The sequence below is a fragment of the Watersipora subatra genome, chromosome 1 (assembly GCF_963576615.1).
Source record: "Watersipora subatra chromosome 1, tzWatSuba1.1, whole genome shotgun sequence".
NCBI lineage: Eukaryota > Metazoa > Bryozoa > Gymnolaemata > Cheilostomatida > Watersiporidae > Watersipora > Watersipora subatra.
Genome location: NC_088708.1, coordinates 58,231,481 through 58,252,034, shown reverse-complemented (window position 1 = coordinate 58,252,034; position 20,554 = coordinate 58,231,481). Strand labels below are relative to the sequence as shown.

General features: G+C 35.0%; 1 protein-coding gene across 3 annotated transcripts; it reads left to right on the top strand.

The window, feature by feature from the left end:
• Positions 1 to 423: 423 nt before the first annotated feature.
• LOC137406620 (transcription intermediary factor 1-beta-like) lies at positions 424 to 16,789 on the top strand. 3 transcript variants are annotated; one of them, XM_068093243.1, is made up of 9 exons: positions 424 to 495; positions 6,401 to 6,564; positions 6,670 to 6,817; positions 7,156 to 7,339; positions 9,693 to 9,874; positions 11,656 to 11,826; positions 11,921 to 12,029; positions 15,890 to 16,054; positions 16,548 to 16,789. In XM_068093243.1, the coding sequence occupies exons 2-9, from the start codon at positions 6,404 to 6,406 to the stop codon at positions 16,682 to 16,684; spliced, it is 1,257 nt and encodes a 418-aa protein (XP_067949344.1). In that variant the 5' UTR covers positions 424 to 495; positions 6,401 to 6,403; the 3' UTR covers positions 16,685 to 16,789. The 3 variants fall into 3 exon arrangements, with proteins under 3 accessions (XP_067949344.1, XP_067949339.1, XP_067949329.1); XM_068093238.1 differs by having other exon boundaries at positions 15,533 to 16,054; XM_068093228.1 differs by having other exon boundaries at positions 15,347 to 16,054.
• Positions 16,790 to 20,554: the final 3,765 nt, after the last annotated feature.

Sequence of the window (20,554 nt, the reverse complement as noted above, 5' to 3'; positions counted from 1 at the left end):
GAACAGACTATATTATAGTCATCCAATGATTAATTAACAATCGATCTTGCTACAATCAATACTCATAGAAAATCTAGTCTTCAGACATGAACACTTGTATATAGTATCAATGGCCATCAATCAATTTATTTTTGTAAAAGTTATCCCGCATACCTTATTTGAAGTCATCTTCTCATGCAAATTTTCTTTTAATTCTCACACAAATAGTCTCAAACTAAACATGGATTGTTCACTACTATTTTGTATTAAGGATACTTTTACAGTTTTTATGTTATTTAATAATATACCTGCAAATAGAGGTTTTTTGTTATTTTGTTATCAACAAAATAAAATATTACTAACTAACGCGATAAAATTGGGTTCTAACGTCGCGCTATTTCCTGGCCGAAAATACACCCGCCGAGTTATTTGGTCAGGCTATCAGTCTATTTTGGTAATTTCCAAATCTAACAGGAATTATTTTTTGCAAAAATATCACCTTTTTTTCTAAATCAGGTAACATTCTACTTGGCCGGCAATTTTAAACCTTTTTTTCAAGTTCACTCAACCACGAACTTGGTTTAGACTTGCATATTAGATTGATATGTTTGAACGTTCTAAAAGCCTTTCTGCGTTATGAGAATTAAATGTTTATGTTAGTTAATTAGACAAATCTGCTCATTAATTTCATCGATGTGTACCGCTGTTCTCATTTTAGTGAGAAAATGATTTGATTTGGCATTCTATTTTTAGTGTGGGCTCTATGTCGTGTGAAGCCATTTTAGTTAGCAGCATTTTCCAATTGGAAAACAAAATGTATTCAAAAGAGTTGATATGTATTTTATTAAATTGTTCCTAAATACGATGGCTATTTTTGGTCACCCAGCATAAGCCATGGTATGAAACTACTAACACTGTGTAAAACTCTAAGCTAGTTACAATCCTGCAAAACACGCAAGGTTATAATATTATATGGCGCCTTACAGTGCCTCGCGTTGCGTGTTCACAACTCGAGTTGCCGTGTTGTACAACTCGGCCTGGGTTTTTGATGAACTAGAGTTGTGTTACGCAAAACTAACACGGGTTCGTAAAGAAAGCAAAGTGAGTAATTGGGGTGTCTCATTTACAGAAATTTAATAATAATAATTTAAATATGTATACATATTTAAATTATATATATTGGCGAGATTTGTGCATATTCATTTCTATAAATATAAAGAGACAAAAACAATTGTAGAATGTAAAAAGCAAACTGAAAAACAATCTATATGAGAGCCGAGCAGCGAAATTTTTTTCCCAAACAGGTTTACATACGGCAGTAAAATTTTGGCTCATGATTGGCTTTAGTAATTGAGTTTTAGTAATCAAAACCTACATCATTACATTGAAAGTCAATAGTTATAATTAGAGAGGAACACAAAATTCCAAAATTTTATTCAAAATGGCTTAAATTAATGAGTTTTAAGTGAGCGCCTCTTACGTTTTAACAGCACTTTATGAATGATAACATCAGTTTTGCTACGTTTTTTAGAATTTTGTGTTCCTTTCTAATTATATCTATTGATTTCTAATGTAATGATGTAAGTTTTGGTTACTAAAACTCAATTATTAAAGCCAATCATGAGCAGACCTGCCAACCCAAAAGTGGGGCAATGCGTGAGATTTGGTTTTGGGGCAATTGATGTATCAATGATAGTATATATAAAATTGTGGAAATTGGGGCAAAAATCTCACGCATTTTCATTTTTTCTTGGGGGTGATTGCGTGAGTCTCACGCCCAATGCGTGAGAGTTGGCAGGTATGATCATGAGCCAAAATTTTACTGCCGCATGTAAACCTGTTTGGGAAAAAGAAATTCGCAGCCAGCCGGGCAACTTCTTTTTCAAATAAAAAAAGTGTCATCTCTCTAGAATCTGACAAAAAACTGAATGAACACCGAAAATGAACATAGAAATTATTTCAACGGTATGGCGCCTTACAGTGCCTCGCGTTGCGTGTTCACAACTCGAGTTGTACAACTCGAGTTGCCGTGTTGTACAACTCGTGTTGTACAACTCGGCCTGGGTTTTTGATGAACTCGAGTTGCTGCTGAAAAAACTCGGCTTGGGTTTTGATGAACTTGAGTTGTGCAACTCAAGTTGTACAACTCGAGTTGCAAACTTGGCACAGTATAATTCTAATATTTCGCTATTAGCTCTAGTTTTACAGTACATACATAGTTTAATTTCTATTAGCTAACGGGTGCCTATTGATATACCATTGTTAATATAACCAGATCTACGGTTATGCTACCGTAATACCAGTATATTGCACCTTACTTTTGAAAAGTCGCGTTGCGTGTTCACAACTCGAGTTGTGCAACTCGAGTTGTACAACTCGAGTTGTGAACGCGCAACGCGAGGCACTGTAAGGCGCCATAATATTAGGAGTCGAACAAAACTTGTTGGAGTGGGGTGGAGACAACTCTCACTTGGCATATTTATGATACAATCTTGATACCAACTCACGTGTGCCGTGTGCTCTGCTGAAACCAACAGAGTCCGCTGTACCAAACGCTTCCTGACATACAACTTGCTGAAACCAACAGGAGGGAGATGAAACCTGTGCTCTGCTGAACCCAACTTTTCCTAAAATGTAACCTGCTGAAACCATCAGAAGGAAGGTGAAACCAACTCACTTGTGCTCTGCTGTAACCAACAGAATGTGCTGAACCCAATGCTTCTTAAAATACAACTTGCTAAAACCAACAGAGTATGCTGAGCCCAGTGCTTCCTAAATACAACTTTCTGAAACCAACGGGAGGGAGCTGAACCCAACGCTTCCTAAAATACCACCTGCTAAACCAACAGGAGGGAACTCGACTCTTTGTAGAGACAATACCTCTAGATCTGTAATTATTGTTGCGATCTTGTGCCAGCTTGGTGCTAGGCATTTAATAACAGTCAGCAGTAATACTTCTTTACAAATAAACTATTTTATTATAGTGATAATATCGTGTGTTCCTTTCAAGAGCCAAACACAAGCTGCCCTGCCTAGCAAATTGTGGCAATATTTATATTGCATAAGCGAGTGAGCTAGAGCTTAACAGTTATTGGTCAAACTGACCAATTACATCGCTTTGCCGACTGCCAACTTTGCAAGTTTTTTCACAGTTGCAACAATAAAAATTACTAAGTGACAACTAGCTATTATGGCGCAACTAACTAAACACCACCAAAGAGCCCATGGAAATTACATATAACAGGTAAGGAGCAGTACTCTTGAGAAACAGTAACACAGCCTGAAATTACATATAACAGGTAAGGAGCAGTACTCTCGAGAAACAGTAGCACATAGCCTGAAAACAAAAAATGATAAATACAAAAACTTATCTTGAAAAAATGTATATACAAAAACAGAAAAATGGTGCTTAAGAAATTTTAGCAGCTAGTAACCAATTGGTACACATACTTATAATACTCCGACAGCCAATCACAACCATAAATTAGTTTTATGAACACGCAAACAGTGCGAATAAATTTGTTAGAGGTTGTAAATTGCGTAAAAACTTCTATAAATATTGGTAAAAGGCATCTGTCGTTTTTTTAGGTCAGCCTCTGTCTCAGAAGTCCTTACTTTATATATAACGGTCACTTCATCTTTTTACCAGTCCATCAAACATGAATGCCTCTCTCTATTCCGGCCTACTTTACGGAGTTGATCTCCATGGCCCTTTTCATCTTTCGCGACTCTTAGGTTTACTACACAATGGTAACGCAAAGACAGCAGCTGACTGTAAACCTATGATTTCAGTGAGGCTGGGTATCGTAGCTGTCATTTTTACTGATCTCAATCATAATATAATATAGATTACTGTATATGTAGATGTTTCAAAAGACTGATATGTGATCAATTAATCAAAATACTAACTAATGTTGGCAGGATCGAGAGCTAACGGTTCCTAATTCGAATATTATTAGCATGCTTCAATCAGCAAATCAGCAAGGATGGCTGTTACCATTTTTGGCCTAATCTAAAAAGTGTAGCTTTCTCCTACCAAGCTGTTGAGGAAGTAATGCTCTTAGCCAACATTTTAGGTGTTATGTATTTTGCCTTACAAGTTTGCAATGGTACAGCATTTTGTTATGTTCAAATTCATCATAAAGAGACCACATCAACATATTTCATTCAAATGCGGGACTATTTTATTGCTTATAAACCCTGCCTGACTTGAGATTGGGTTTTGTGGCATTGTAAGCCTTTAATCATTATATTTTTGTGAAGGATGAAAAATCGCTTTTTGTACTGAGATGCAATCTCTGTCGAAAATCTAACTGCTAAAAGCACAAAAGATTGATGCCTCACCTATCAAGCTTTTCAAGTTGCTATAAACAATATTATTACGCTGTGCAACAGTACATGACAGGACATGCAACATGTACAGGATCTTATTGGTGTCTTCACTGATGATAGAAAAATGCACAACCTATACTATTTGCTATTAAATTGTAAATTGGTAAAATATATACATATATGATATATTAATGTCTTCAAAATATAGTATCTTGTGTAAAGTATAAAGGGAATAATTTTTTATAATGGTAGCTTTGGTTTCAAGGCTATAAAATATACAAGTTTATAATTTATGCATCTACCTGTTCAACATGTTCTGTATATCCCATAAAAACTCCTCCAAGTTTATCAATGAATTCTTGTCTTCTAAATTTATTCAGTTTTTGGTATTTTTTCTATCAATGAGCCATACCATAAGGTACATGCTGGCACACAAGACTGGAAGTCTGTTGAAAAGTACAACAACTCAAACAAGGGTACATTGGATTTTAAAGTAGTTGTATTTAAATTATCTTGATCAAGTTGAAATCGATTTTATTTTCCTCGTAATTCAAGTCGGTTAGACTAAAACTGGATAAAAATGATTGTTTGACTCAGCTCTAAAGAGCACATCTGCTTGCATATGTTCAAAAGTTTTACGCGTCCAAAGGCTACATCTTTTTGCTACATATTGTGGCTTCATTTATTAGTACATACTGCAAAGCATGTCAAGTGACTATCACAGGGTGCATTTTTGTAGTGCAAGTAAACAAAAACAGTTGAAATATTATAAGATCAGCTGTGTTACCCGGCGTTGCCCAAGTATTAAAAATCAGCTTATAAACAACGAAAGGTAATGAGAGTTGCCTGCCACTTGCTATTAGCCTGGCACATTGCCAATGGATAATTTGAAAAAGCTTACTAATAAGAGGTACCCCTCTCCGTAATGCTACACCATCATGCTGCGTAGTAACGGAAAGCGGTAGTGTATTTGCTCCCATATAGCGACATATATCGCCTAGCAAATCTATCAATCTCATGTGGCTGAATTAGTAAGGCGTCGTACTGGTGAGAGAGGGGGTCAGAGATCAGATATTCTGCAGTATGAATTCTTTATTCCAAGATGTTAATAGCTATAGATGGACATATACAACGACGACAGATACACACACCAACTTAAAGAAATATATACAGTCAAACATGGATAACTCGAACTTCACGGGACCGAGCGAAAGTGTTCGAATTATCAGAGCGTTCAAGTTATCAGAGCACTGTCACAAGTCCATGTATTTACTTATTTATTAGTAGATACATGTACATATACAAACTATAATATAAATTAAAAGCACAAATGGCTTGTTTCAAATTAAATGTTTGTAATGTAAAGTTTAAAACGTTTTTATCAAAAAGTATAGTGATTTTTCTATCACTTGAGATTGGTTTGTTGTTTGAGGTGATGTTAATGCCAGGACGTTTTTTAGATTGACATTGACAAAACTTGATCGTTGTTGAAATGCTTAAAAGAAAAGACATCTTTTTCTTTTGAGCGTTTTACCCGCGATTAATTTTGCCGATTTTTCTTTAAGCTTATGCAAAGATTACCTCACTTTACCTTGCTTCCAAAGGGCGATCGCTAAGCGGATGTTTGGTATAAATCAAATTTCACCAAACCTTTAGAAAAGTCGTTGACGAAAATATTTTGCCGATGGTGGTAATAACGACGCTTATGAATTATGAAAAGTTGAGGTTTGCCTCTATGGCTTGGAATAAAGTGATTTTCTAAAGCGATAACAACCGTTTCGGTAGCCGTTGGGCAAAAAACAGTTCGAGTTAACAGAGTTCAGTTCGAGTTATCTATAGCAATTTATCATTACGTGGGAACGGACCAAAGAAACTGTTCGAATTAACCATGTGTTCGAGCTATCCATGTTTGACTGTATATAGAAGCAGATAACTTTTGGGTTATTGTGTAGTATTAGCTTTGTACGCTTTAGGTGAACATAGAATTGTGGGTATCGCAAAATGATAATTAAATAGTCGAAGCTTCACCATCAAACTCTACTTATTATATGTATTCTCTTAGTTTGATGTACTGAATATTATATTTCAGAATATGGAAGAAGCAAGCGCGGAGATGAAGTGTGGATTTTGTATGAGGAAAAATAACACGATGGAAGACCCCAAGGTGTTGCCTTGCAACCACGTTCATTGCTTTGGTTGTCTCTCATCCTTTGAAGTTAACCATAAGCTACAATGTCCGGTCCAAGGTTGTGGGTACGCTATATCTGTTTTACATTTGGTATGCTAACTCTCAAGCTATATTATAGCACGTGTGTGCGCAAATTATTATTTATATGAATATTTTGGTGTCTTATGCAGTAAGGTTTCCAGCATACCACTCAGGAACCTTAAATCATTCGATCTGATGGTAGAGAGAGACGACTTCTGTGATACCTGTGAGAATAAGGAAGCGGCCACTATTTTTTGTTTGGGCTGTTCCAGAAAGTTCTGTGAGAAGCACCAGCAGGTAGTATCAACCTTAAGCTATAATGAAGTGTTGCATGATGCCCCTCCAACAGCCTTTTTTTCCAGAATGTGGTTCATGTCAACAAACATCACTCAGTTTTTATCAGATCACTTAGTATATAATTAGCATTACTTAAAACATCAGTTATTGTTAACGTGGAACCTTTTAAGTTTAACATGTTAGATTCTAACTTTCAAGATTCTCTCCTCACAGCTATCCATTGCATCACTTCATTTTCTTTTTGTCTAAAATAATGTATAGCATGATGTAGCTTGTCTATTTGTGCTCTTACAAGGTAGCTCTTTTCAAACATGTCACATAGAATGAGGCTTTTGTAGTCTCATGATGATGTACTTAAAGACCACACCAAGATAGCAATGAGTGAGTACAGAGAGCAAGCAGCCAAGTTAGAGAAAAGAACTTGTAGCATTCATGAGTACCAACCATATATATTGGGATGTAAAGTGTGTCTCACCATAGCTTGTGTACAATGCATATCTGGACTAGAGGAGTGTGAGAATGGTACGTATTGTTGTCATTGTCATTTATTGGTATTTTTCCAAAAATATTCTAGCAAATTGTTTCACATGATGATATATTATTTGCTTTTTATGATGGTACATTTGGTTGATTTACGGTATACGCATGTATATATACAGTGTATAGGCTACGTATACGGTATATCGTAAAACCTCTGATTGACCGCCACCTCTATTTGAACGCCATCTCTATTTGACCGCCACTTTGACTATTTTTGATCTTTATGAACCCATGAAATCAAGTGATTAGTAAAAGGTTTACACAAAATCGTAATAATAATGAATTGTTTACATCAATAACAATCAATTCTGTCGTTGTCCAACTCTGAAGCTTTTCACTTTTTTTTCGTTAAAACTTTGAAAGCAACACCATAGAAATAATCAATAACGGTCTCAGGCTAATAGTGGTTCCTTTTTTAACGCATTCTTGATACTTCGAAGTACATGTACATATATAAAAAACAGTTTAAATTTATGATGGCAGATGAACTTTGAAAGCAACGCTGTAGAAGTAATTACTAACTGTCTCAGGCTAATACTAGTTTCTTATTTAACGCGGTCTTAATACTTCGAAGAACATGTATATAAAAAACGGTTTGCAAGTTGTGGATCAAAGGTTATATATATATGTATACATGTATATATATATACACACACACATATATATATATATATATATATATATATATATATATATATATATATATATATATATATATATATATATATATATATATACACCATGAGTACACCATGAGTACACCATGAGACGTACTGAACTGCAAGTATTCAGTGCACCATTAGAGATCATGATGTGTAATGATTATATGCACAATTACATCTATGCTTGTCAGGTGGCTGCATGGTTTAGTGGTAGTGCACTTGTCTTCACATCCGTGCATGTGAACGTATTGGTTCGATTACTGTAATGTGCAATCTTTTTTCGTAATGCTCTTAGTTGGCTTTATACAGACACAACTCTTATTATAGTAAAGATTAAAATATTAGCTCAAGTTACTAGCTTAAGTTACTCAAATTCATTGAGTAAAGAATTGTAGCGAATGGCAACTACATTACCTGCAACTCTTTATAAGCTATTTTAAATCTCAAGTGAATGTGTAGCATAAGAGGTAAGAAATGTTTTTCAAGAATCTGTTTTAGCTATGTCTCGAGTTTTCTAATATTTGAAATATGCATTGGCCAGACACACAGAAATAAAAAATACTTTCATATAAAGGTTACAATGGTAAATGTTGTATATGTTGATTAAAAATCAATTTTCTATGCAGGAAAAATTTAATACTCGTGCAACGCTGGGCATTCAGCTATATATATATATATGTATATATAATTGATAAGTTTTCAAGCCTACTGCTAACAGCGTTCAACACTCTGAAAAGTGTGGAGTGTTATAAATATTTAGAGAGTTGGAATAGGTTAAGGTTACTTTAACCTATTCCAACACTCTAGTGATTTATACATGCGATACATCTATATCAGTGTTTGTCTGTCGTGCAAGTGTCCAATTATAGCAATAAATTTATAGGAATGAAAAACTCGCTTTGGAGTGGAATTGAACTCAGATCTTCCGGTGTGCCAGCAGAAATTCTATCCACTAAGCCACGGGCCTGCATTACGATACGATGGATTAGTTGTGCACATAGTCATTACACCAGTTAAAATACACACGCTTGAAACTCTTGCGAAAATACTACTGGTTACTACTAACACGATTGAAGATCATGATTGATCGCGTGAGAGATCATTACACATAATGTTTACAAGCAGGCTTCACAGCTCTTACTATAGTAAAGATCTAAACAAGCTTGAGTTACTAGCTAAGTTACTCAAATTAGCTAATTTTGCCATTGGCTTATTAGTCAACTTATCCATTGGTAACTACCTTACCTGCCACGGTGTTTAACTGTTTTTATTACTTGTGCAACGCCGGGGATTCTGCTAGTATAGATATCTGTAAAAATAGTTGTGCTAGTTTGTTAGAAAGCACAAATCGATTGAATAATTTATATCCTAAAGCAACGTTTTAATATCTTCTCATGCGTTGACACCCATAGCGAGGTTTGTAAAATGGCACTGTCATGTAAGGAGTTGATACACCTGCGGTTATCAGTCAATTTAGGCCGTTAGAAATGTTCTAAAACTATGTACTTATCATTAGCAAAGATAATTAGCACGAAGTTGACTTGCTGTCAGTATCAGCAGATACTGCTGTTTCCTTATAAAATCACCAAGTATAGTGTAAAATGAACATAAAATACATCCCTCATGAGTAATTTTGCATATGGTTAATACAAGTCTGTTATTAACCATTTCAGGTGGCCATCATATGCTGATGTCTCTAAAAGAGCTAACAAAGATGCTGGTGGAAGATGACCGAGTGGTTGTGAAAGAAGAAAAACTAGAAAAAATATTCAAGGAAACATCAAAAGCTCAATCTGAATATGACAGTGAGACGAATGAGATGGTCCAGCTGCTACACAAGACCAGAGATGATCAGGTAAAACTTTATTACAGTGTCTGAGTTTAAATATTTATTCTAATTATCTTGATTTGTCTCATGTTTAACAATACTGGTTAATTTGTTTTCTTTTTATTAGCAATCAACAGCGCTGAGTGTCAGGAACAAACATTGTAGTGAATTGCTTTTACTTTCTTTGATGTCATTAACTCTTTAAATTTGACAAGCCACACGCGACGACTTTCTGACACTGCAGTTCATTTGTATGTTGCATGGTAACCACTAACAGTAGCTAAATTATTTTTAGCTGTGTTCTTTACAAAGTTTTCTGCAAGATACAATCTATTTAAAATCCTAAATCGCCAAATTGTGGTTTTATATTTTTCCATGTCGGTATTTATAATCAGTAATCAACAACAAAGGCAAAATTTCTGGAGCCAAGTAACCAGTTTAATTGTCCTTATTGTTATGAAGCAAGTAACACAATTACCATGAATATTGTCATGCGAAGTTTCCAAGAGTTTTTGGTTCGGCTTAAACCAATCAAAAGCGTTTTAGCAAAGTTTTTGATCAACTGATCTAACTGGTAAGTTACCCTTCTCCAACTATCATTTTTGCAGGTGTTTTCAGTTTCAGCTTACTTGTTTTCGGAAGTTTTTCAGTGAGCATTAGGTCTAGAAACGATGTTTTTTGAAATAGGTTAGAAATAGTCCGATTCAATGCTTTTGTATTGTACAAATTTTCAAAGAACCTCCTAACTCCAGGCTTCAAGGAATACAAAAGAGCATGATCACTTGACTTCTATAATCCTACTCATAACTCCTTGTGTTTGATGGAAACATGTCCTATGTAGTGCAAAATAATAAAGTTACTATGATGACAAGGTTTCAGTGTTCACTATGATGTACATGACTAACATGAAATGTCACAAAACATGTGTAACATCATTTTTTTGTTCTTATAGCCAGCATTCTCCAGCATTTTAGGGGCGATTTATAAATTATTTCTCTAAACCATTTTTTCCCCGTTATTGTAAAATGAAAGAATGTAATAAAGCTAGCTATTTTATATATCATTAGCAAGGAAATTTTGCGCTGAATAAGAGGCAATAATTTTCAGTTTGAAAGTTGTTTCTCAAGTTATGAAAGATTGTATATAATATATATACAATATAATTTTGAAATTTATTTGAAATATAGAAAACTAATTCCAACTTTAAAAAGTTAATATCTCTAATAATTTGACTCTTTGAAACTGATGAGGTATTATCTCCACCTACTTATATTGCCAATGAACTTAAGCCGACACATCTACAGAGATGGCTGAAATAAAAGAAACAAATTTTTACACTTTGTTGACTTTTTTATCTCATTGCAGTTCACACACTAAAATATGAATGACAAAAAGATATTGATAGGAACTGTAACAAAAGAAAGATAGTTTACTATGTATGTTCATGTTTATAGTGAATGGTTCTGTAAAATGAGACAATGTTAGTGTAGGATTTTAACAGTTACTATAAGAATGCATAAGAGCCCAGTATTTTAGCATTGTTAGTATTTCTTACTATGAGTACGCAGCTGTGGAGTTCACACGATGGAAGCTGATTGGTGGAATTGTTTTGTAAGATGTCAGTTATTCTGAGTGTGTTTTATCAAACTCATGAAACTGAGTTAATGGATTAAATCTGTAATTTGGATATTATTGTCAGTTCTCAGATCAGATGAGGGTGAACAAACATATCTCTCTGCCACGCTTCATGAGAAGACAACTCATGAACTGTCAAATGGTTAATAATTGCTTTAGTTATCTGTTAACAGCTGAGTTGTATCCGTCTTAAATATGATCTACTGGAAGCTAAGCTGCTGGAGGAAAGAGCGAAAGGAAAACTCCAGCTAGCTGAGTTCTTAGAAGATATTGCTATTAGCAAGTGGACCAGGTTAAGGAACCAGAGGCTAATGATAGAATCTAAAGAGAGAAATAGTCATGAGGTAATAACTCCATCACAGTATCATTCATCCGTTCTAAGTCACATGGTTGTGTAATATTACAAGACTGATTCATCAAACTGATTCTGAAATACAGGTAGATTTTGTGAAAGGATACAAGGAGCTTAGTGAGAGCCTACAGAAGGTTCTAGAAGACGAACTCCCAAAGCTGGAGATACAAGATATAGCTCAGCTGGATGATTGTGGTAATGATATACTTGCAAGAGTTTTTATGATATGCTTTTATTATTGAACAAAGGTAATCCGTGTAAAGTTGAAGGTCTGTCATACTCTGAATTGAAGCTTTCCAAGTTGAAGCTCTGACAAGTGGCACACTTTATGCTAGGATACTACATTAATAAAGGTTTGACTGCTGAAAATGCTACTCATTTGTGCAAACAATTGCAGTCAGGCAACTTTATTGTTGGTCACGGTAGATATTGAGCTGATTGGTGTACATTCTCCCTGATAATTCTGTATGTATACCTGATAGAACTTAGTATGAGATTGCTAAATGCTAGTCAAGCTATGTACTTCTGTAGATGATTAGATTGCTGGGGCTTTCTTACTGAGTCAGTTTCTTTAATTTCCTTTCTCTGCAGATTTACATGTACCTGTTATTATTGCTATGAATCATGTTAAATCACTTGACTGCATTACAAAAACTGACAAAAATATTTGATGTTTTTGATTTTAAATATTGTTGTTGAGTTTGAATACATAAAAGTAGCCTGATTTGTTATGTATTGTATAGTTTAAGCAGCAGTCAATAGGGTACTGAAAGTGTGGATGCAGGTCAAAGGAGACAAACGACGAGGGAAATGGGTAGTTTAGTAAAGCTGTAACAATGTATAAAAGGTACATTGTTACATCTTCACTAAACTATTTGTTGGTACAGTTTATTTCTACTCCGTATTCTGAAAATTACCAACTTCAACTCTCATATATAAAAGAAAAGATCATTCATTAAAAGCTTGTTTAGTTATTTGTGTAGATCAGGAGAGATAATTTTATATTATCAAAATGTTATATGTACAGTCAAACATGGATAACTCGAACTTCAAGGGACCGAGCGAAAGTGTTCGAATTATCAGAGCGTTCAAGTTATCAGAGCACTGTCACAAGTCCATATATTTACTTATTTATTAGTAGATACTTGTACATATACAAACTATAATATAAATCAAAAGCAAAAATGGCTTGTTTCAAATTAAATGCTTCTAATGTAAAGTTTAAAACGTTTTCATGAAAAAGTATAGAGATTTTTCTATCACTTGAAATTGGTTTGTTGTTTGAGGTGATGTTATTGCCACGACGTTTTTCAGATTGACATTGGCAAAACTTGATCGTTGTTGAAATGCTCAAAAGAAAAGACATTTTTTTCTTTTGGGGTTTTACCCACGATCAATTTTGCCGTTTTTTCTTGAAGTTTATGCAGATTACCTTACTTTACCTGGGATTCGTTAAGAGCAACACTCCGAGGCAGTTCAATTAGAAGTTTTACGAGGTTTTACGGTACATTCTATATCACTCACGCTTTTTTAATAGATACTTATTGAATGTACACACGTATTCTGTGTTTAGGTCAAACGATGAATAGTTTTTTGTAGCTCAGACAAAGTATACGTTTAATTACAAAATTTTTTAAGACGTTTTAAACATTCAACATTCCGACGTTGATTCAACACGGAATCAACGTCGGAAAACTATTCATCACGGGCTAGCCGGGTCACGCACTCAAGAATTTTCGCCACGCACATACAAAACAACATGCGATTTTTGTTTTGTATGTGCGTGGCGAAAATCCTTGCGCGCGTGACCCGGCTAGCCCGTGCTATTAATCGTATAGCAGTATAAATCAAATTTGACCAAACCTTTAGAAAAGTCGTTGACAAAATTATTTTGCCGATGGTGGTAATAACGACGCTTATGAATTACGAAAAGATGAGGTTTACCTCTATGGCTTTGAATAAAGTGATTTTCTAAAGCGATAACAACCGTTTCGGTAGCCGTTGGGCAAAAAAACAGTTCGAATTAACAGTGTTGAGTTCGAGTTATCTATAGCAATTTATCATTACGTGGGAACGGACCAAAGAAACCGTTTGAATTAACCATGTGTTCGAGCTATCCGTGCACGAGTTATCCATGTTTGACTGTATATATATATATATACATATATATATATAAAGTCAAACATAGATAACTCGTCCACGGATAGCTCGAACACATGGTTAATTCGAACATTTCCTTTGGTCCGTTCCCACGTAATGATAAATTGCTATAGATAACTCGAACTCAACACTGTTAATTCGAACTGTTTTTTGCCCAACGGCTACCGAAACGGTTGTTATCGCTTTAGAAAATCACTTTATTCAAAGCCATAGAGGTAAACTTCATCTTTTCGTAATTCATAAGCGTCGTTATTACCACCATCGGCAAAATATTTTTGTCAACGACTTTTCTAAAAGTTTGGTGAAATTTGATTTATACTGCGATACGATGAATAGCACGGGCTAGCCGGGTCACGCGCGCAAGGATTTTCGCCAGGAGTTTCGCCACGCACATACAAAACAAAAACAGCATGTTGTTTTGTATGTGCGTGGCGAAAATCCTTGAGTGCGTGACCCGGCTAGCCCGTGACGAATAGTTTTCCGACGTTGATTCCGTGTTGAATCAACGTCGGAATGTTGAATGTTTAAAACGTCTTAAAATTGTTTTTATTAAACGTATACGTTGTCTTAGCTAAAAAAACTATTCATCGTTTGACCTAAACACAGAATACGTGTGTACATTCAATAAGTATCCATTCAAAAAGCGTGAGTGATATACAATGTACCGTTAAACCTCGTAAAACTTTTAATTGAACTGCCTCGGAGTGTTGCTCTTAACGAATCCCAGGTAAAGTAAGGGATTTTTCTTTGGTAACTTTTTCTTGAAGTTGCATAAACTTCAAGAAAAATCGGCAAAATTGATCGTGGGTAAAACGCTCAAAAGAAAAAGATGTCTTTTCTTTTGAGCATTTCAACAACGATCAAGTTTTGCCAATCTCAATCTAAAAAAACGTCCTGGCATTAACATCACCTCAAACAACAAACCAATCTCAAGTGATAGAAAAATCTCTATACTTTTTGATAAAAACGTTTTAAACTTTACATTAGAAGCATTTAATTTGAAACAAGCCATTTGTGCTTTTGATTTATATTATAGTTTGCATATGTACATGTATCTACTAATAAATAAGTAAATACATGGACTTGTGACAGTGCTCTGATAACTTGAACGCTCTGATAATTCGAACACTTTTGCTCGGTCCCGTGAAGTTCGAGTTATCCATGTTTGACTGTATATATATATATATATATATATATATATATATATGAAGTGTGCTAAATTAATAGACACAATGATATAGCATTCATATGCTCACTATAAATCCGATCTGAATAACGTGGTATTTTAACACCCATCCATTACAATTTACGCAGTCACTCATCATATGGTGGTATAATTGATAATTGTACAGGGAAGAACAGAATGATTGAACTACAAATGACTGCCCCACACAGACTAACTATTGACTATGACACTGGAGCTGTGACAGTGTCAAACGTTCGACTTCCGAAATCGATGACAACTCTCAAATATGTCAGCGTATCAGGTCAACCAGTCAGTATCTGCTGCTATAAAAATAACTTTTATGTTGGACTAGGAAATGGTTCAGTAGTAAAGATGAGCTCATACCAGCCACAGACGATATTTACACTCTCGGGTGTAGTTCAGTCTATCACTGTGTACAATGAGAGGATCTACACTCTCTCTTGCGGTTCAACTGTTAGTGTACATGGCATGTCTGGGAGTTATATAACAAAGTGGACCCATCGTTGCTATGATACATACTCTAATGCTCTGACTATAATCTCTGATGAGATAGTACTGCCTGATACAACAAATAAAAACCTTGTTGTTTATTCTCTAACTGGAAGTATAATGCGACGAGTTGCCTGCCCCTGGCTAGTTGCTAGTAGAATAGCCATGTGCCCCTTTGACAATACATCAGCCATTGTAGCCTGCAGTGGAACCAAAACATTCTGTGTAAATTTTATGACGGGAGAACGTTTGTGGACACATGAGGGAGTGTCGAGCCCACCAGGACTAACATGCTATGGAAGAAAATATGTTCTGGTGTCTCAGAGCAACACCAACAAGATATCCATACTTGATATCTCTTCAGGTCAGTCTGTACCTCTGTTACTATTGCAGAGTTCATAACCATGTTCTGTGTTTCAGCATCAGATTCAATCATATGACAGCTAGTTGTTATTTATAGCTGTCTCAGGTCATGTGTTGTACACTCAGGTGGCCAATGTATTATTATATAGATTAGATTAAATTGCTGTGTTTCCATTCTGCTATGCACCAAATTCTAATACTGGGGTTCTACTATGGTATACTCGTGAATTGTCGTGTAAAAATGCTCTTCACTGTCTTCCTACATACATTATTTTATTTCCTTTTATGTTTTATATACGAATGAACATAATTAGTTTATCACACAACAGGGCTGTAACAACTCTGTTCTCAAAGGTTACTGTTGTACATGAACAATGTAAATTTAAAATGCTCCTTTTACATACAGGTAGACTTGACCAAATATTGGACCTACAATCCAGCTGTTGAAATTCCTTGAGGATAGCCACTTATATACCTAGCTATCATTATTTCAGGTCAGAAGGTCGCTGAACTGACGGACAGATCTGTAGCTACTATGCACCCCTTTGGGATGCACGTGACAGAAGATAGACTAGTAGTGGGTAATTATAATGGCTCCACCATGCGATTCTATCAACTCAACTATGATTAGACAGCATCTTCAAGGCAGCACAGTGAATGTATACAGCATTTCATCTTACCAGAAATGACCAACCTTTGTGAGACTGTTATTCTTAATAAATCCTCAAATGGTGGTTTAAGAATACAAGTATTTTTGATCTGCTCTCAAATGAAGAAAAACCTTTCAATCTACTAAAATCTAAGTTCTACTAAAGTTTATCACAGAGACTGGTATATGGTTAAACGTATATATCTCATTTTTTCTACATAAATTTTTGGGCTAAATCTTATAATTACCAATGGAGCGACCGACATGACATCGCAGCCAAACTGCACAGTCGGAAGAGAACAACTCTCTTTCAGTGCAGCTGATGCATCAGGTGCAGGGCGTATTGTGACAAGCTGTCGTTTTGCTCGCTCCGTTCGACGGGGAACAACTCCGCAAAAACAACAGTTTGTCAAGACAGGCTAGGGCTGCACAAGAATGAAGGTCAGGATTAATAAAACATATTATTGGTGAGTTATCTTTCCAAGTCAGCAGTGTTGCAACTCCCATGTACTCTATCCACTGACCAGTTACCTACATATTTCAACAATAGACATTAAAAACAGGCACAAACAGACAGTTTCAGGAGATATGATCAATGTAAATGAGAGGTCAGGTATAAACATAGATACTCACTGGAGATATAATCAGTGTGCATGAGAGGTCAGGTATAAACATAGATACTGGAGATATAATCAGTGTACATGAGAGGTCAGGTATAAACATAGATACTCACTGGAGATATAATCAGTGTATATGAGAGATCAGGTATAAACATAGATGCTCACTGGAGATATAATCAGTGTTCATGAGAGGTCAGGTATAAATATAGATACTCACTAAAGATATAATCAGTGTACATGAGAGATCAGGTATAAACATATATGCTCACTGGAGATATAATCAGTGTACATGAGAGATCAGGTATAAACATAGATACTCACTAGAGATATAATCAGTGTACATGAGAGTTAAGGTATAAACATAGATGCTCACTGGAGATATAATCAGTGTATATGAGAGATCAGGTATAAACATAGATACTCACTAGAGATATAATCAGTGTACATGAGAGGTCAGGTATAAACATAGATGCTCACTGGAGATATAATCAGTGTACATGAGAGATCAGGTATAAACATATATGCTCACTGGAGATATAATCAGTGTACATGAGAGATCAGGTATAAACATAGATACTCACGAGATATAATCAGTGTACATGAGAGTTAAGGTATAAACATAGATGCTCACTGGAGATATAATCAGTGTATACGAGAGATCAGGTATAAACATAGATACTCACTAGAGATATAATCAGTGTACATAAGAGGTCAGGTATAAACATAGATACTCACTAAAGATATAATCAGTGTACATGAGAGTTCAGGTATAAACATAGATACTCACTGAAGAGATAATCAGTGTACATGAGAGGTCAGGTATAAACAAAGATACTCCCTGAAGATATAGTCAGTGTACATGAGAGGCCAGGTATGAACATAGATACTCACTGAAGATATAATCAGTGTACATGAGAGGTCATATATAAACATAGATACTCACTGGAGATATAATCAGTGTACATGAGAGGTCAGGTATAAACATAGATACTGAAGATATAGTCAGTGTACATGAGAGGTCATGTATAAACATAGATACTCACTAAAGATATAATCAGTGTACATGAGAGGTCAGGTATAAATATAGATACTGAAGATATAGTCAGTGTAAATGAGAGGTCAAGTATAAACATAGATATTCACTGAAGATATAATCAGTGTACATGAGAGGTCATGTATAAACATAGATACTCACTAGAGATATAATCAGAATGAAGTTCCTACAGTAGAACAATAGGAACTGTAAGGTAATAATATAACATTACAACTGTAACAAGTAAATTATCTAATTACTGCAAGAGGCTGACTCTCCTATCACGGCATAACATTTTGTGAAAGTAATATTATTTTTGTATTTACTGGAACCATTACCACATTGATACACTGGCGCTATAATACTAATACTTGGTTTCGAATTTCCGTTCATTGCTGCTTCTTTCAAGGTAGGCACTGCAGGAGAATGAATAGTATCAAAGATTCATGCCATACATCGATGTGTTCCCTGTCTTTCATACTTCTCTCCTTTCTGCACCATTTTAAGTATATGCCTTCTAGTTACCTTTTTATCACCTTTTCCTGAACCCCTTCTTTAAAAAAGATAAGATGAAGAGTAAATGCGTTAAAACCTTCCTATCTGACTCTTTCACAAAAAATTTAATTTTGTATTTTTATAGTCAGCCATAAATTATTTTATGGCTGGCTGTAAAGTTTACTATAGTCAGATTTTCCTAGATTCCGCTATTTAAAGACTGTTGTATTCTCATAGATAAATTTTTATTCAAACTAATTTGAGTGTACAATGAACAACTGTTTAACAAGTACTATATATATATATGCTGAGTACACCATAATATCGATAGCATACATATGAGTTTCAGCTTTCAAGTGAAACATAAGGTTACCAAGAAGGCCCACATGTTCATTGTAAAGGTAATATTATTGAGAATCTATTTTAATCCATTATCATGTCTCAACAGAGACTATTATGATAATTAATATTATAAGTTAACCAAAGCTATTTGGGTAAAGATTCAAATTATCCCAATTTTAATTGATTAGATTGTGATTCAATCTTCTGCCATACCTTAGAGATACATATAAACACTTGAGGTCTAAATAGGAGGCAGCAATAGTTCCTTCTAAGGCTATACTATTGCAAGAAATTGAACAATGTAGTTTATGTTAGTCAGTGTTTTTACCTTTAATGGGAGAGAGCTAATAAATTCAAATTGTTTCAGTTTGAAAGTCAAGCATTTTATTATAATTATCAGCTAGTGAAGACATACTGCAGTAGCCTTACTGTTGAGCTTCTATGTCTTTGTTATGCTTCCTTATGTAGTATATTTATGCTACGTTTTTTCCATTTCAAGTTTAAAATTTGAACGGAATTTTGTGACTTTTATATTTACAATGAAAAAGCTATCAGCAACTAAAACAGAAAATGGTCTTGAAATGAATTGGAGTTGTCTGCCTATATACCTAAATAACAGCTGTTGTTGAACTGATTATAAAACCTTGAAATACAGCAGTTTAAATAATTTTAATTTTACTTTAAAACTTTTACAACTTTATATTGTTCAAAAATTATTGGGGTATTTTAAGAAGGAAGAATTTCTAGCCAATATTTAATTTAACAACCATAAAGCATTGGCTTGCTTTAACAATTATGAGTAGCTACGCACCATTTTATATAAATACTGCATTTAGTAAGTGTGACACAGTTTTTAAAATTGTAAGACAAGCACATGTGAACAAGCAATTTAAACTTGTTCACTTATCATCTTGTCAACTAGGTACCTCATCTTGTCAACTAGGTACCTCATCTTGTCAACTAGGTACCTCATATTGTCAACTAGGTACCTCATCTTGTCAACTAGGTACCTCATTTGTCGACTAGGTACCTCATCTTGTCAACTAGGTACCTCATCTTGTCAACTAGGTACCTCATTTGTCGACTAGGTACCTCATCTTGTCAACTAGGTACCTCATCTTGTCAACTAGGTACCTCATCTTGTCAACTAGGTACCTCATTTTTTCAACTAGGTACTTCATCCAGAACAGTTGCAGTTGAGTGTACGACTTGCCCTCAAATTAGTCAGTTTTACTACCAGCACCTAAGTATGACTAGTTTGGCAGACCTGCAGTCCGTCATTTGTACATAAAAGTGTAGTAATTGTAATGACTTTCTTTGAAATTAACCTTCATTCTTTGGATAGTTTTGTAAGTCTCCGCT

Bases quoted from the DNA above. Each gene is read 5' to 3' on its own strand.
- LOC137406620 (XM_068093228.1), top strand. From the start codon at position 6,404: ATGGAAGAAGCAAGCGCGGAGATGAAGTGTGGATTTTGTATGAGGAAA. The intron at 6,818-7,155 runs GTAGTATCAACC...AGGCTTTTGTAG, and splicing joins TCTGTGAGAAGCACCAGCAG to TCTCATGATGATGTACTTAA. The intron at 12,030-15,346 runs GTAATGATATAC...ATAATTGTACAG, and splicing joins AGCTCAGCTGGATGATTGTG to GGAAGAACAGAATGATTGAA.